The 17478-nt window shown below is 36.2% G+C and overlaps 1 protein-coding gene across 1 annotated transcript; it reads right to left on the bottom strand.

Moving 5' to 3' along the window:
- Positions 1–17023, bottom strand: LOC150098497 (uncharacterized). Its single transcript, XM_090405241.1, has 2 exons — positions 16989–17023; positions 1–2826 (listed from the first exon to the last, which is right to left on the bottom strand). The coding sequence occupies exons 1-2, from the start codon at positions 17021–17023 to the stop codon at positions 1668–1670; spliced, it is 1194 nt and encodes a 397-aa protein (XP_090261367.1). The 3' UTR covers positions 1–1667.
- Positions 17024–17478: the final 455 nt, after the last annotated feature.

Here is a 17478-nt window from a genome sequence, read left to right on the forward strand (position 1 = left end):
TCAAAAACAATGTAATTTAATAATCACATGTAGTAATGTTAATTACAGAAATACTTTAAAAAGGGTGCTAACCCAAAAACCAGGAAAGCATTATATAAACACATAAAATAATATCTGACTCAAATATTCTCAATGTAATATTCAGTAATATTCTTATAACTTTATACATGGACAAATGAGCAACGTCTTCCTAAAACAAAAGTGATAATACAAACAAATTAACTCTTATAAAACATGCCATTAGCATTAACAATACTCAGACCATTGCTTTGCTTTTTGAAAATTATTTGCACTTAGAAGAATTATGCAATTGAACACATGATTTTTAAATTTTTTTTACATGAATGAGTGCATTCATTAGACAATTTACTTCAGAAAAATCCTTGATTATAAGATGATACAAACCAGTGCTTGAATTATCTTAGAATAATCTTAAGTTTCAAAATATTAGAGATGAAAAGTTTTTGTTATACAAGGGGAACTGAACAGTTCTTGCAATGAATGAAAGAGTGGCTTGAAATAAAAAAAAACACATGATTTAAAATATTATAGAAACTACTGTATTATTTGAGAAACTTTTTTGGGGGAATATTCCTGGCAACAATTATTGGTCTACTAATAATTGTCTGTTAACTTTAGCAATTTACTGATACCAGCAGATGAACTCTAATATTGGGTATGTCCACCTTTAGCTTTGATCACCTCCTGCACCCTTTAAAGGAGCTGTTCCACCAATGTGCAGCACACATCAGGTGGAATTTATCTCTATTCCTCTATCAAATCAGCACTGAGTTCAGTGACAGATCAAGAATATGCTGCTCTGGACCTCAATTGCTGCTCCAGTTTGTCTCTCAGTTGTTCAAATGGGGTTCAGGTTAGGACTCTTCACAGTCTAGGGCAGTCATTTAACTAACACTTCTTTATACCATTCATTAACAACTGCAGAATTGAACTGAATGTATCTCATGAACAGTGATTAAAAACCTTACCACAAATTACAGAGAAGTATTTCTTGCAGTGAATTAATAAACTCCTTTTAATATAACCTTATATGGAAAATGGTTATTCACATTTACACCAAAGAATGTTTAATCTAGTGAGTCATTTAGCTGATTACAATTGTATTATTAATTGGGAATGATTTTTTAACCCAGTACTGTATATCTCTGCCGATATATATATTCACAAGAAAATGGTTTCACTGCTGAGTGAATTAATAAAGGGCATAGTTACTTACGTGCATCTACATGTTTTCACAAGGAAATTATCTCACCTGAGAGTGAATTAATGAATGATTTCAAATTGCCTGAGGCTGAAAATGCTTTACTGCATCTTGCACAAGAGAATGGTTTATCTTGATTATGAACTAAGAAATGTTTTTTAAGTTATCTATAAAAATATTCTTTGACACAATTTCACAACATTGTTTCTTCTAAGCATGATTTATGAAATGCTTTTCAAGTCACATCACATGGAAAATGCTTTGCTACAAGATTCACAAAAGAATGGTTTCTTCAGAGTGTGAAAATATAAATTGTTTCAAATATTGAAAATTTGTTGCAAATATTAAAAGGGAATGATTTCTCATGAGTATGAACTAAGAACTGAGTTTAAAATGTTTTGATTCAAATTTCACAAACAAATGGTTTTTTCTTGTAAATGGCTTTTCAAGTCCCACATCCTTGAAATTCTTTGCTACAAGTTTCAAAAGAAAATGGTTTCTCTTGAGTATGAACTAAAAAATGGGTTTTTAAACTCCTTCTTTGTGAAAATACTTTTCCACATCTTTCACAACAGAATGGTTTTTCTTGAGTATGAACTAAGAAATGTGCTTTTAAGTTACATCTCTGTGAAAATGCTTTACCACAAGTTTCACAAGAGAATGGTTTCTCATGAGTGTGAACTAAGAAATGGATTTTCAAAGTTCCTGATTGTGAAAATGCTTTGCCACAAATTTCACAAGAAAAAGGTTTTTTTTGAGAGTGAACTATTGAATGTCTTTTCAAATCACCTTGTGTGGAAAAATCTTTACTACAAGTTTCACAAGAAAATTGTTTCTTCTGAGTGTGAACTAATAAATGGCGTTTCAAGGCACATGCCTGTGAAAATGCCTTGCTGCAAATATTACACACAAATGGTTTCTGGTGAGTATGAACTAAGAAATGAGTTGTTAAATTACCTCTCTGGGAAAATCCTTTACTGCAAATATCACAAACAAATGGTTTCTTCTCAGTGTGAACTACTGAATGTTTTTTCAAGTCATGTTGTGTGGAAAATCTTTTGCTACAAATTTCACAAGAGAATTGTTTCTCCTGAATGTGAAGTAAGAAATGGATTTTCAAATCACTTAATTCAGAAAATGCCTTGCCACAAGTATTGCAAGAAAATTGTTTCTCATGAGTATGAAGAAATGAATGTCTTTTCAAATTAGATTGTCTGGAAAAGGCTTTTTGACAAGTTTCACAAGAGAATGGTTTCTCCTTAGTGTGAAGGAGCAAATGTCTTTTCAAATGATATTTTCTGGAAAAGGCTTTTTGACAAGTTTCACAAGAGAATGGTTTCTTCCCAGTGTGAAGTAATGAATGTCTTTTCAAGACAGATCTTGTGGAAAAGGCTTTGTGACAAGTTTCACAAGAGAATGGTTTCTCTTTAGTGTGAATGAGCAAATGTCTTTTCAAATTAGATCGGTCCTTAAAGGCTCTGTGACAAGTTTCACAAGAGAATGGTTTCTTCCCAGTGTGAAGGAGTGAATGTCTTCTCAAGAGAGATTGTGTGGAAAATGCTTTGCCACAACTTTCACAAGAGAATGGTTTTCCTGAGTGTGAACTAAGAAATGCATTTTAAAAATGCTTGACTCTGAAAATCTTTTAGAAGAGAATGGATTCTGCTGAGTATTGAGCAAATGTTTTTTGAAGTCAGATAGTCAGGAAAATGCTTTGCTTCAAGCATTACATGAAATGGGTTTCATATTAGTATTCACTAAGAAGTGATTTTTCAGGCAACCAAAGTTTGAAAATATCCTACATCATTTCATAAAATGATGATTTCATGTGCCTGAATTTTCAGATCACTTGATTAGCTAAAAGTGTTATCTATTGTGCTGAGTGAAACAAGCAAATGTTTTTGTCAGATTGTGACAGAGCAATCTAAGTTTGTCTGATTTTGACCTTAAAAGTTTTTACAAGAAAATAAATGAATATCCTTTCAAATTAGATTTCCTCAAATGCATCTTTTCAGAGTTTTCAGAAGAAAATGGTTCTGCAATAGGGTGAAATAAATTACTTTTTAGCTGACCATCATCTCAGTGTCTTGCAGCATTTTTCAAAATGAAATGGTTCAAATGAATAAGATCTAATACAGGAATTTCCAGCTTCCTGATTGTGACAATGCCTTGCTACCTGATTTTAGAAACATCTCCACAAACATTACACAAATAACAGAGTTCTGAGCATGAACTAATATCTTTTCAAGCCTTCACTATTGAAAACATCTTGTGACACTTTTTGCATGAAAAATTGCTGCTCTCTGTTAACTAAAAGATATGTTTAGATCTTGCTGAATGGTGAAAATTTAATTTCATCTGAATCTTTCACAATACTATGCCTCATTACTAGTACGTTAATACATTTTATTATTTAGGTTTTGTGGCACTACAAAATGATTCTGGAATGATTTCTATACTGGCATTGATTTATCGGTACTCAGCCTTTCCTCTTCAGATCTTGAGTCAAATTATTTGCAGTTTATTTTCCCCTAAAAATATTAAATGCACATTACAATAAAGAGCTGTAGTATACAAAAGTTACCCATAATAAAATAATCCACTCTTGAAAGTATTATTATTATTATTTGATTAACCTTTAAACATACAATGTGATGTGTGTACTAACATTTTTGATCTCAACAATTAGTTGTTTCTCTTTTGAAGGCATTCAAAATAGGATCAAGTAAGAAGGCATTCTCATTCAGTTGTAAATAGAAATATTTTTTTTTAATTTTCTTAAATTTCTATATATTCATTTTTTATTACATACACTATAAAATTATAACATAAACTGTATATTTTTATTTACAAATTTATTTATAAAATGTTATTGAATTATACCTCACATTATTTTCTGAATAGAGTAGGTGCAGCTCCTACAGGCCTAATTACCTTCCTGAAATATACCACCAGCCAGATTTGATCTTTAAAGTATTTATTTATATTCTAAAGAATCATGGTCTTGTTCAGAGAGAGAAAGTTCTAAATTCTGACATTTTTATTATTTTAATAGTGTGAGCTTTATGGACAATTTTGCTAAGGCCAATGGTTGAAAATCTGTGCATCTCTAGAAAAAGTTCCACTAATCGGGTATTTAAATGAAAGTGAGAAAGGTGTTTCATTATTCAGTGTGGATGTAAACACTAATTTCACAGCTCCGAAATTTTTTATTTTTATATTGTAAATATTCAGGTTTAGCATTATTGTAAAATTCTAAAATAACCCTATATCTCCATAAGAAAGACAAGTATATTTCTTTTGATTCTAGCTCAGAGTACATTTTTAGGCCATTTATCAGCTGGTTCTGAATTCCAGGAAACTAGAGAGAAAAAACCACTTTTAATCACACAACTCAGAAAAAAAAATCCATCATGGCTACTTGCACTCCATCAAGCATTCATACCATTTAGTAACAGGTGGCAGAGGACATAGTGGCATTAGTGGATTCTATTTGCATGAATTAATCTACAGTGATGACTGGAGACTGCTTGCCTTTCTAATGTTTTTGAGAAGGCAGCATGGAAATGCAGTTGATGCTTGAATAACACTGGGATTAGGGAGGTGCTGACTCCCCATATTTGAAAATCCATGTAAAACTTTTGACTCTCCATAAACTTAAATACTAGAAGCTATTGTTAACTGGAAGCCTTACCGATAATATAAACAATTGATTAATACATATTTTTGTGTAATACATATGTATTAAATACTATATTCTTAGAATAAATTAAGGTTGAGGATAGGAACTCATATGGAGGTGCAAATATTATGATTGCTTTACGGTAGCCTAGTGCGACAGATACCATTGCTTTGCAGTAGCTTAGTATATACCAGTGTTTATCAACCTTGAGATATCCATGTACCCTTCTTAAATTTTCATTATTACAAAGTACCCCTTATCAAAATAATAATAATAAATAAATAAAGTATATTTCATTGTAAATGCCTACTTTATTTTAATTTAGATTTACTTGCAATAAAAAAATGCAATTTATTTTTAATAGAACAAAATTTATAAAAGATACTATGAATTTTTACTTAATTTAAATATTTTATCATCAATTATGGTGGGATAAATTTTCAGCAAAATTTAGCTCTATAGTTGTTAATTTCAATCTCAGATGCAGTTCGACATCTATGATAGAGTTATTATTATTTCGGGTGACTCCAGGGAGTCCTTAGACTCATTGAGGGAGGCCCTAAACATCATGTCCACACAACTATATGACATTCTCACAGAATCTATCATACCTTGCCTTGAACTCGCTCACCATCATAGCACCCACAACACTCTGGCAGCTTATTCCAGTCATTTACCACTCTAAAAGTAAAGAACCCAGCTTTAACACCCTTGCTAACCACACTCTTGCCCAGCTTCCATCGGTGTCCCCTAGTTCTCCCACCACCAGTCCTGATCTCAAAAATATCCTCTGAATTAATCCTATAGAATCCCTTTAGCAATTTGAATGTCTCAATCGTATCTCTCCTTAACCTGTTCTCATATGGTTCATTCCATAGACCTGCTATCATCTTAGTCACTCGCCTCTGGATCCTCTCCACCTCCTCCCCATCAAGAAGGAACAGAGGTGACCAAATCTGGGCACAGTAGTCGAGATGAGGTCTTATCAAGGCTCGGTACAGAGGTACAATAACTTGCTTGTCTCTGCTCGTCAAGGTATTTTTCAACAACCAAGTGAATTGATGAGCTGATTTAGCTACTTTTGCAATGTGCCCCTAAACTTCATCTCCCTATCCACCAACACTCCCAAGTCCCTGGCCTCACAATCTCCTGGAGTACAGTTCCACCAATGTGGTATACTGCTGCTAATCTTTTCACTCCAAAATGCATAACCTTACATTTTGTCACATTAAATTGACATCCATTCTCCTTAGCCCAGAACTCCAATCTATCCAAGTCATCCTGCAAGATTTTGACATCTTCTGCATTCACTATCACCCTACCCAACTTTGCATCATCAGCGAAGAAATGAACTGTTCAACTTAGATCCTTCCCTATATTGTTAATGAACAGATTAAACAGCAGTGGTCCAAGAACAGAACCCCGCAGCACACCACTAGTCACAGGCCGTCTTTTGGACTCTACTCCTGAATAAACTACTCTTTGATATCTCTCCATCAACCAACCACCTATCCATCTCACCAACCCTATATCCATTCCCATATGTTGTAGTTTACGGATTAGTATTCCATGTGGTATCCTGTCAAACGCCTTTGCCAGGTCCAGCAGTATCACTGTAAACCCATTACCCTTATCCAGTTCAGCCGTCATCTTGTTATAAAACTTGAGCAAGTTACTGAGGCATGATCTACCTTTCACAAAGCCATGCTGTCCCCTGTACAGTATCTCATTTTCATCAATCCATTCCTGTATTTTTCCCTTGACTACTTTCTCCAAGACCTTGACAATGACACCTGATTGTCAAGGAGTCATTGTATTCACATTAGGGTTCTGTAATAGGACCCTAATTTCAGGACCGGGCAACTCGTAGTAAAGTATACCTCCACCTTTACCATGAGTTGTTCCAGTCCTGATATTACTTCAGGTGTAAACTTTGTTTGTTGCACTTGGATAAAAGAGTAAACCAAATATATAATTGGTAACATAACCAAGTGAAAAATCTTCCATGAACTCTCCCTAATCCAGAGAATTTTAATAAGGTGTGACAACTTTTGGCAACTCGTATATGGAAATATGACTTCAGCATTACTTTCACCTTTGTTTCACCACTTCTGAGTCTGGCTCCCGTGGATAAAAGTTGAAACTGGTCTGGGTAGTGATCCTTCCCACAATGCATAGCATTATACATACCCATAAGGATATGTGCTTTACTTTATGGGATACTAAGGCAAATGATGTGAAGTTATGAGTTAACCAGTCTTAAAATTACTTCAGGTGCAAACTTTGTTTGCTTACACTTGGATAGAGGATTAAACAAAATATATAATTACATTATATATTTTGCTTAATGTTTCCTTTTAGAAATTATGGACTTTACAAACGTTATAAATAACTCATTTAATATCCCGACATTTCGATCTTCATAATAAGATCATCATCTTGAGCATATACAAATATACAGGACAAGCTAAGTTACATTACATGCAGAAAGCTAGAGAAACAATGAATTGATCACAAGTTATTCTACTGGCATGACCTCCAGTGAAAAAAAAAATCTACATCAAGCTAAATTCTATTTATGATAACATGAATAAATCTTACAGATAGTTTTCTTCCAGTAACAATGATGTCCTATTTTTAGCATAACAACTGTTATTTTTGACTTAGAATCATGGATTTTCTACAGTCCTGTTTATAGTCAATGGTATACCAGCACTGGTCTTGCATGAAGTGGCTAGGGAATTATCAGTGCCCTTGACCATGTTGTTTAATCTGAGTTTCGGGTCTGGTTTAGTCCCGAAGGTGTGGAAAGAGGGGAAAATAGTTTCACTGCATAAAGGAGGATCCAAGACTAGGGTTGCAAATTACCGACCGATCAGCATGTCAGGAGTCGTCAAGGTCTTGGAAAAAGTAGTCAAAGGAAAAATACAGGAATGGATTGATGAAAATGAGATACTGTACAGGGGACAGCATGGCTTTGTGAAGGATAGATCATGCCTCAGTAACTTGCTCAAGTTTGATAACAAGGTGACGGCTGAACTGGATAAGGGTAATGGGTTTACAGTGATACTGCTGGACCTGGCAGCGGTGTATGACAGGATACCACATGGAATTTTAATCCGTAAACTACAACATATGGGAATGGATATAGGGTTGGTGAGATGGATAGGTGGTTGGTTGATGGAGAGATATCAAAGAGTAGTTTATTCAGGAGTAGAGTCCAAAAGACGGTCTGTGACTAGTGATGTGCTGCAGGGTTCTGTTCTTGGACCACAGCTGTTTAATCTATTCAGTAATGATATAGGGAAGGATCTAAGAGGAACAGTTCATTTGTTCGCTGATGATGCAAAGTTGGGTAAGGCGATTGTGAATGCAGAAGATGTCAAAATCTTGCAGGATGGCTTGGATAGATTCTGGGCTAAGGATAACGGATGTCAATTTAATGTGACAAAATGTAAGGTTATGCATTTTGGGGTGAAAAAGATTAGCAGCAGTATACCACATTGGTGGAACCGTACTCCAGGAGATTGATGAGGCCAGGGACTTGGGAGTGTTGGTGGATAGGGAGATGAAGTTTAGGGGGCAAATTGAAAAGTAGCTAAATCAGCTCATCAACTCACTTGGTTGTTGAAAAATACCTTGACGAGCAGAAACAAGCAAGTTATTGTACCTCTGTGCCGAGCCTTGATAAGACCTCATCTCGACTACTGTGCCCAGATTTAGTCCCCTAGGTTCCTTCTTGATGGGGAGGAGGTGGAGAGGATACAGAGGCGAGTGACTAAGATGATAGCAGGGCTATGGAATGAACCATATGAGAACAAGTTGAAGATTTGTGGGTTGCAGAAATTGGTTGATAGGTGGAAGAGGGGGAGATATGATTGACATTCAAATTGCTAAAGGGTTTCTATAGGATTAATTCAGAGGATATTTTTGAGATCAGGACTGGTGGTGGGAGAACTAGGGGACACCTATGGAAGCTGGGCAAGAGTGTGGTTAGCAGGGATGTTAGAGCTGGGTTCTTTACTTTTAGAGTGGTAAATGAGTGGAATAAGCGCCAGTCTGTTGTGGGTGCTATGACAGTGAGCGAGTTCAAGGCAAGGTATGATAGATACTGTGAGAATGTTGTATAGTTGTGTGGACATGATGTTTAGGACCTCCCTTGATGAGTGTAAGGGCTCCCTGGAGTTGCCCCGTAATAATAATAATAATAATTGCTCTTAGAGAGGAAGGTTCCCGTGGGTCGAATATATGCCTTCCATATGTTTAGGATTTTCAGACCTAAACATATGGAAGGTGGTTGATAATAATCTCACAGGCTTTCTTAAATTTGCATTCATACCATGTTTTGGTGTGATGTAGACAACTACTGCTTTTCCAGTCAATTCTATGTAAGGTGTATACAGAGCATGATCAGAAAGGCAGCTTCACCATAATTATTATATTTAAAATGTTGTTTATGTTCTTTTTGTCTGATAGAAATTGTGCATCCTGTTTCTCTTATATATGGTATGTTACAGGTGCAATAAATATGGTATACTCCAGTGTGGGCCAGCAGAGAGAGTGGGTCTTTGGATGAGTTGAGTAAGCTTTTTAATTTTGCAGGTTTACCGGATACCAACACATACTGGCCAAAACATACACATAAACTCCTACCACCACCCAACACAAAAACTAGGTGTCATTAATACTCTAAGAAACAGGGCTCTGAAGATCTGCTCCAGTGAACAGGCACTGAAAGACGAATTTAAAGTTATCAGCAATACTTTTCAAAAAAATGGGTACAGCCAAAATACTATTAACAAAATTCTCTACAAGACCTCAATAAAAAACAAAGACAAACCAGACTACAATAAAACCATAACCATTCCTTACATGAACAGGACATCAGATAAAATAAACAGAATACTACAAAAATACAACCTCAAAGCCACCTTTAAACCTCCTGCAAAATTAAAAATCTTACTCAACTCATCGAAAGACCCACTCCCTCTGCTGGCCCACCCTGGAGTATACCGTATTTATTGCAGCTATCCTATCAGACAAAAAGAACATAAACGACACATTAAATATAATAATTATGGTGAAGCTAGATTTCTGATCATGCCCTGAACACCTTACATAGAATTGATTGGAAAAGCACTAGTTGTCTACATCTACACCAAAACATGGTATGAACACAAATTTAAGAAAGCCTGTGAAATTATTACCAGCCACTCCAATCTGAACAATAATGATGGTCTAAAATCCCAAACATATGGAAGGCATATATTCAACCCACAGAACCTTCCTTTCTAAGAGCAACTATAAATAGGACTGTAGAAAATCCAGGATCCTAATTCAAAAATAACAATTGTAATGCTAAAAATAGGACATCATTGTTACTGAAAGAAAACCATCTGTAAGAAAGAATGTTTATTCATGTTATCATAAATAGAATTTAGCTTGATGTAGTTTATAAATGATTAATTTTTTTTTTCACTAGAAGTCATGCCAGTAGAATAACTTGTGATCAATTCATTGTTTCTCTAGCTTACTGTAATGTAACTTAGCTTGTCCTTTATATTTGTATATGCTCCAGATGATGATCTTAATATGAAGATCGAAACGTCGGGATATTAAAAGTTATTTATAACATGGTTGTAAAGTCCATAATTTCTAAAATGAATGCTGATCACCATGTAACATTAAAAGAAAGGATTGTTTCATGTTTGCCCTTCCAATTATGCATTGCATTATATATATATATATATATATATATGTAGAATGTTTTTTTTACCTTGGGTGTAATATACGTTAAAGATACCGAGAAATTTAAAAACTTGGTTTTAATCCTTTTCCCAAGTAAGCAAAACAAAGTTTTGTGCGTGAAATATATTCACATCTGAGCTACTTGTATAGAGAGGCTAATGACTTCGTATCACTTGCCTTAGTATGTATCCCATAATGCAAAACACATCCCCTTTCAGGTGTGTATAATGCAATGCATAATGGGAAGGACCACTACCCAGACCGATTTCAATCTTTATTGAGGTCTCTTCAGTGGGAGACAGACCCAGGAGAGATACCAAGGTTGAAGTAATGCCAAAGTCCTATATATCTCCTATACAAGTAGGCAAAAGATGTTAGACCTTGAAATCTCTGGATGTGATAAAGATGTAAATGTTTTTTATCTTGGGTGTAATATACATTCAAAGCTACCAAGAAATTTTATATACTTGGTTTTAATCCTTTTCCCAAGTAAGCAAAACAAGGTCTAGCACCTTTTGTCTACTTATATAGGACTTCGGCATTACTTCAACCTTATCTCTCCCAGGTCTGGCTCCCACTGAAGAGATAAAGGTCGAAATCGGTCTGGGTAGTGGCCCTTCCCATTATGCACTGCATTATACATGCCCGAAAGAGGTGGTACTTTCCATTATGGGATACATACTAAGGCAAGTGATACGAAGTCATTAGCCTCTCTATACAAGTAGCTCAGATGTGAATATATTTCATATGCAAACTTTGTTTTGCTTACTTGGGAAAAGGATTAAAACCAAGTATATAAAATTTCTTGGCATCTTTAACATATTTATGATGGGGTGGTGTCAAGCAAAACCAGGGGCGAGTGCTGGTCTTGAAATTCACGCTTGCTCTTGTTATCATTCGGGGAGTGAGAAGTGTGATTGAAGTCTGATTAGCGGAATAATGAATTACTGACCATTTAAAACTATATGTATTTAGAAATTTATGTACATTTAATCATACAAATACAAGATTTATTTTAGAACTGATATTCTATCTTTTTCAATTTAGCTACTCAAATACAAATTCTACCCTATGGAACTTCTTTACGAACTGGTCAATAACATCATCATAAAAAGTTAGTTGTAACTTAATTTTCCCATTTTCTCAAGCAACATGCACACTTGTAAAGGCTGGCTGAAGCTCACTGGCTAGAGGCTACTTTGACTGCATATGGCCTGTGTTTAAGACAACGTGAAGGGAGCGGAAATGGCTATGCATGTGCATGAAATCACAGTGCTGCAGCGAGGACCTGGAAGTTCCCACAACCGAGCATGCCAAGGTAGCTTTGACTAGATGAGCAAGTATCAGCCTTCGATATACCATGCAAAGTTCAATTATCTATGAAAATAAAAGCCTAAATGGAATGCTTATAAATGCATGCATTTATTTAACAAATAAATATTACTTCTTTCTCAAGTAATGAGCTTGCGCAGCAAGCATAGAGAATTCGCCCCTGAGTAAAACCATGTGTTGCATTGGTAACATATGATTTTGTTTGAGTTGATACAGCAGTTTCTGTGGGGGTGGATATATGATTCATTAATTAGTGCCCTTTTTATTCCAGTTGTCTATAATGGCACTATTTGTTAAGAAATATATTACACAGCCTGCAAATGTCTGTACTTTATTCGGTGACATAATAAAACTACTTGTTTTTCTTGGGTCTGCAGTATGGTGGCAGTTGCGGAGAGCGATAGTAACGCGCAATTCGAGTAGGAGAATTATTGAGAAATATATATACAGTACGTTTAAATTAATCATTTTTTTCTCAATAGCCAAAAAATGCCACATACCCCGGGGTTACGCGTACTACGCTTTGGGAAACACTGCTATCGTTATAATATTTTTATTTTATGATATTAATTTTACTAATTAATTTTGTGCGGTTATGAATTAACATTGCATCCGTACGTTTGTTTACATTTCTCTGACTGCAAATTGCCATGTACGGTGTGTAAGTGTTTGCGTGCGTAAGTTTTGACAAATTTTAGATTTTTATAGTAAATGCATTTTTTATGGTAGTAAATGATAAAATAGACTAGTCTCTACATATATTTTATGCATTCATGACATAACTTTTCTTTAATTTTTTCGATATTTCTAGGCTACGCAGTTCGCCTGCGAGTTTTTTTTAAATTGTCGCACATCTCGAAAATTTTCCAATATATTTATTAAAAAAAAAAAAAAAAAAAAAAAAAAAAAAAAAAACGCGTATAAGTGGAACCACGCAGTTCAAACCTGCGTTCTTCAAGGGTCAACTGTATTTCTTTCCGTGTTCTTCCGGGAATAAAAAGGTATTAGAGGATTTGTATAAAGTTATGAAATATTAATTTTAAATAATACAGTACTTCGACACTCTTCTACAAAACATATTTTAAGGTTTACCGTTTATTCCACTAATATGTGTTATTACCATGTCATCAACGAATAATGCTCTTTAATGTGCAAAGATAAAGCAACAAGGCAACCATCAGTAACACACATAAACAAAAAAAAGAAATCGAAACTTTTTTCAAAGGTTCAGAGTAGTAACTGTAACCGAAGTCCAGTTACAGTTACTACTTGAGGATCGGTGCAAGTTCCTCAATTAAAAATATGTTACAGAGTTGCGCAACATACTAATCACGAGTCGTTTGATGTTTATGAGTTACACGTGATTACATGATTTTGTGCGCATTTTTTTTTGCAAGTTTAAAAGTAAAACAATACGACTTTACTAAAAAGCGATCGTGAAAATATAACACAATCCTCTTTATTCCCTACTACATGAAACGCAAATAATATAAGCATAATCAGAAAACTAAGCTTATCAGTTAGTACAATGGAGTAACGAGGGCATGAAGCGCCTGTGGCAAGTTTCTAACTTGCGTCCCCCCACAACCGAAAAATTTTGAAAAATTTAAATATAACAAGTTAAATTTTACTAAATGTAATAGGTTAAATACTTACTATTACCTCCCATCAAAATGAGTTGCAGGGTGTTGCAGATCTAAAGCGGCGTATTGCCAAAATTTAAAAATACAATATAAAATAGCGTACTTTTATATCTATTTATTTGTTTTTTACGTTTTGTTCCCAATCTAGTTGCGCCCGTGGCGAGCGCCTCTTTCGCTACGCTCTCGTTACGGCACTGTTATCAGTGTACCAAAATTTATTCGATGGCAAAACATGTAATTATTTCAACTTATTTGGCTGACGTTTCTTGTCTTTCAAATTACGTTGAAAGGAACTTACACATTATTAACTAAACAATATAAATATGTATACAAACGATTGCCAGCATTTTGGATATCAAAATCAATTTTTCTCGTTCTATTCACCACCCTAACGAATTGAAAATGAGATTATGTCTCCAACAGAGTGCAGGTAACGCATACTGGTGTTTTGGTGAGATGTTAGGCTTAATAACGGTTAAACGAGCTTCCAATATTCATCCGTTGGCGGCGCAGCGAAACAGGAAGCACACAACTGTTTACTTACCACACGTGCTGAGCCAGCTTGAGGCTTGACTAGGAAATCAGCTTTTCCTCTCCTCGACATATCGTTCTCATGAAAACGAAACCACCACTGTCGTAGAGAAGTGAACTATGTTGCATCGCTACAATCCATCCAAAAGAGAATGGCCTTTTTGTGTTTTACGCCAGCATTTTTTACCGAAACCTGGTTAATCTAGAACACACGCGTGTTCAGCACTAACACCACCTACCAACTGTAAGAGCCAAGCAGATGGAAACCAGTTCGCATCGTGGCGCTGCAATCGTTCCTCTCCATACACTTAATAAACAGCATTAAACTGTTACTAAGCTGAGGGTGAGCGTGAGGTTTTTCGATTGTTTATTTCGTGGGAAAACGCGTGATATAAGTTGGGTGAAATTTAGAAAATTTTGATTTGATGGAATAAAGGAGAAAGCATTACTTGAATTTCACTTTCAAACAAACCGATTGTGAAAATATCATTTTAAAAAAAAAAAAAATATTACCTATTTTTATTATTTCGGGCGACTCCAGGAGTCCTTAGACTGATCGAGGGAGGCCCTAAACATCATCTCCACACAACTATGCGATTACATTCTCACAGTATCTATCATACCTTACCTTGAACTCGTTCACCGTCATAGCACCCACAACAGACTCTGGCAGCTTATTCCACTCATTTACCACTCTAAAAGTAAAGAACCCAGCTCTAACACCCCTGCTAACCACACTCTAGCCCAGCTTCCATAGGTGTCCCCTAGTTCTCCCACCACCAGTCCTGATCTCAAAAATATCCTCTGAATTAATCCTATAGAATCCCTTTAGCAATTTGAATGTCTCAATCATATCTCCCCTCCTCCGCTTATCAACTAGTTTCTGCAACCCACAAATCTTCAACCTGTTCTCATATGGTTCATTCCATAGACCTGTTATCATCTTAGTTACTCACCTCTGGATCCTCTCCACCTCCTCCCCATCAAGAAGGAACCGAGGTGACCAAATCTGGGAACAGTAGTCGAGATGAGGTCTTATCAAGGCTCGGTACAGAGGTACAATAACTTGCTTGTCTCTGCTCGTCAAGGTATTTTTCAACAACCAAGTGAGTTGATGAGCTGATTTAGCTACTTTTGCAATGTGCCCCCTAAACTTCATCTCCCTATCCACCAACACTCCCAAGTCCCTGGCCTCATCAATCTCTTGGAGTACAGTTCCACCAATGTGGTATACTGCTGCTAATCTTTTCACCCCAAAATGCATAATCTTACATTTTGTCACATTAAATTGACATCCGTTCTCCTTAGCCCAGAATCTATCCAAGCCATCCTGCAAGATTTTGACATCTTCTGCATTCACAATCGCCTTACCCAACTTTGCATCATCAGCCAACAAATGATTTGTTCCACTTAGATCCTTCCCTATATTGTTAATGAACAGATTAAACAGCAGTGGTCCAAGAACAGAACCCTGCAGCACATCACTAGTCACAGACCGTCTTTTGGACTCTACTCCTGAATAAACTACTCTTTGATATCTCTCCATCAACCAACCACCTATTCATCTCACCAACCCTATATCCATTCCCATGTGTTGTAGTTTACTGATTAGAATTCCATGTGGTATCCTGTCAATGGCCTTAGCAAGGTCCAGTAGAATCACTGTGAACTAGATAAGGGTAACACAGATGTGTTACCCTTATCTAGTTCAGCCGTCACCTTGTTATAAAACTTGAGCAAGTTACTGAAGCATGATCTGCCCTTCACAAAGCCATGCTGTCCCCCGTACAGTATCTCGTTTTCATCAATCCATTCCTGTATTTTTCCCTTGACTACTTTCTCCAAGACCTTGACAACGACTCGTGATATGCTGATCGGTCGGTAATTTGCAACCGTAGTCTTGGATCCTCCTTTATGCAGTGAAACTATTTTCCCCTCTTTCCACACCTTCGGGACTAAACCAGACCCGAAACTCAGATTAAACAACATGGTCAAGGGCACTGATAATTCCTTAGCTGCTTCACGCAAGACCCGTGCCGGTATACCATCCAATCCCACAGATGTGTTCACATTAAGGTTCTGTAATAGACTAGCCACCTCCACTTCATTCATCACTATTCCCGTATAAACTAATGGTTCCTTCATTTTTTCAATATCACCACCTGGATGATATGCTTTTGCAAAGTGGGCGCTCAGTAACTCCACTATATCGACTGATTCAGTGACCTCCTTACCATTGTCATTTCTTAAAATCATTTTGCCGTGTACATGCCGAGTACATGCCATTGACAATGATAAAGTTTATTACCGTCTTTACGTGAATATAACTCGCATCTTTTTTTCCGAAAATTAACGCAAAAAAATTATGGTGCGAGATATATGCGGGGATTATCATAAACTCAAGTTTTCCTGATAAATACAATATTAATAACGGAAAAACTCACGTAAAAAGATTATTTAATTGTATAATTTTCGCATGTGTGTCACAGGCATCTTCAGTACAAATTAAACAATAACTGTCAATTCCAAAACGTGCCACCTAAGTAACTAGTGTAAGATAACTAAGAAGGTCAAAAAATTTCCTAATAAAAAAAAAATATATATATATATATATACCAGGTGATCCAAAAGTAACAAAAAAGTAAAAATTCAATAATTCGAAAAGTATGGACAGTTGCACGATGCAATTTTCACAGACATGCACAGAAAGACATGGGATTTTTTTTAATAATGAAAAATTTTATTGCCATAAGTTACATTTGCCACCGACAGGTGGCGCTTCAGTTGTGTCAGTAGTTTGTACAGTGGCGCAGCACAGTTCGCAACGTACCTAGGATTACAAATGTTAAATGTGACGGCCGTCATTCATGAGAATGGCCATCAGACATGGCACGACACTGCACAGCATTGAAGAGGGTTTTAGCTGTAATTCCTGTCACATGATGGCGAATAGCTTCTTTCAACACGGCCAATGACATCGGCCGACCTCTGTCCACCTGTGACTTCAAGCAGCCCCATAACCAAAAGTCACAAAGCGTAAGGTCTGGAGACCTTGATGGCCATTCGTGCGGGAAAGAGCCACTGAGAACATGGTCATTGCCAAATGTCGATCACAGCAAGTGCTGGACAGAACCTGTGATGTGCGGAGGTGCTTTATCCTGCATGAATGTTATACTATGAAGCGTTACCTCTCTCGCCCAGATGCGGCAGGTTGTGTACATTTACACTTCAATTCAGCGAAAAGTGCACCTCGTCAGTCCATAGGACGTTTGACAGCCAGTCCGCATCGTTTTCCATCTGTTGAAAAGCCCAATTTGCAA

Source organism: Typopeltis vanoorti, chromosome 15 (genome assembly GCF_054136105.1).
Source record: "Typopeltis vanoorti isolate ZY-2024b chromosome 15, IOZ_Tvanoo_1.0, whole genome shotgun sequence".
NCBI classification, from domain to species: domain Eukaryota; kingdom Metazoa; phylum Arthropoda; class Arachnida; order Uropygi; family Thelyphonidae; genus Typopeltis; species Typopeltis vanoorti.

Excerpts from the sequence above, each read along its gene's own strand:
- LOC150098497 (XM_090405241.1), bottom strand. The coding sequence starts at position 17,023 with ATGACGGCCGTCACATTTAACATTTGTAATCCTAG. Across the intron at positions 2,827-16,988 it reads TTTAACATTTGTAATCCTAG|TTCACACTCAGGAAAACCAT; the intron begins GTACGTTGCGAA and ends TGCATTTCTTAG.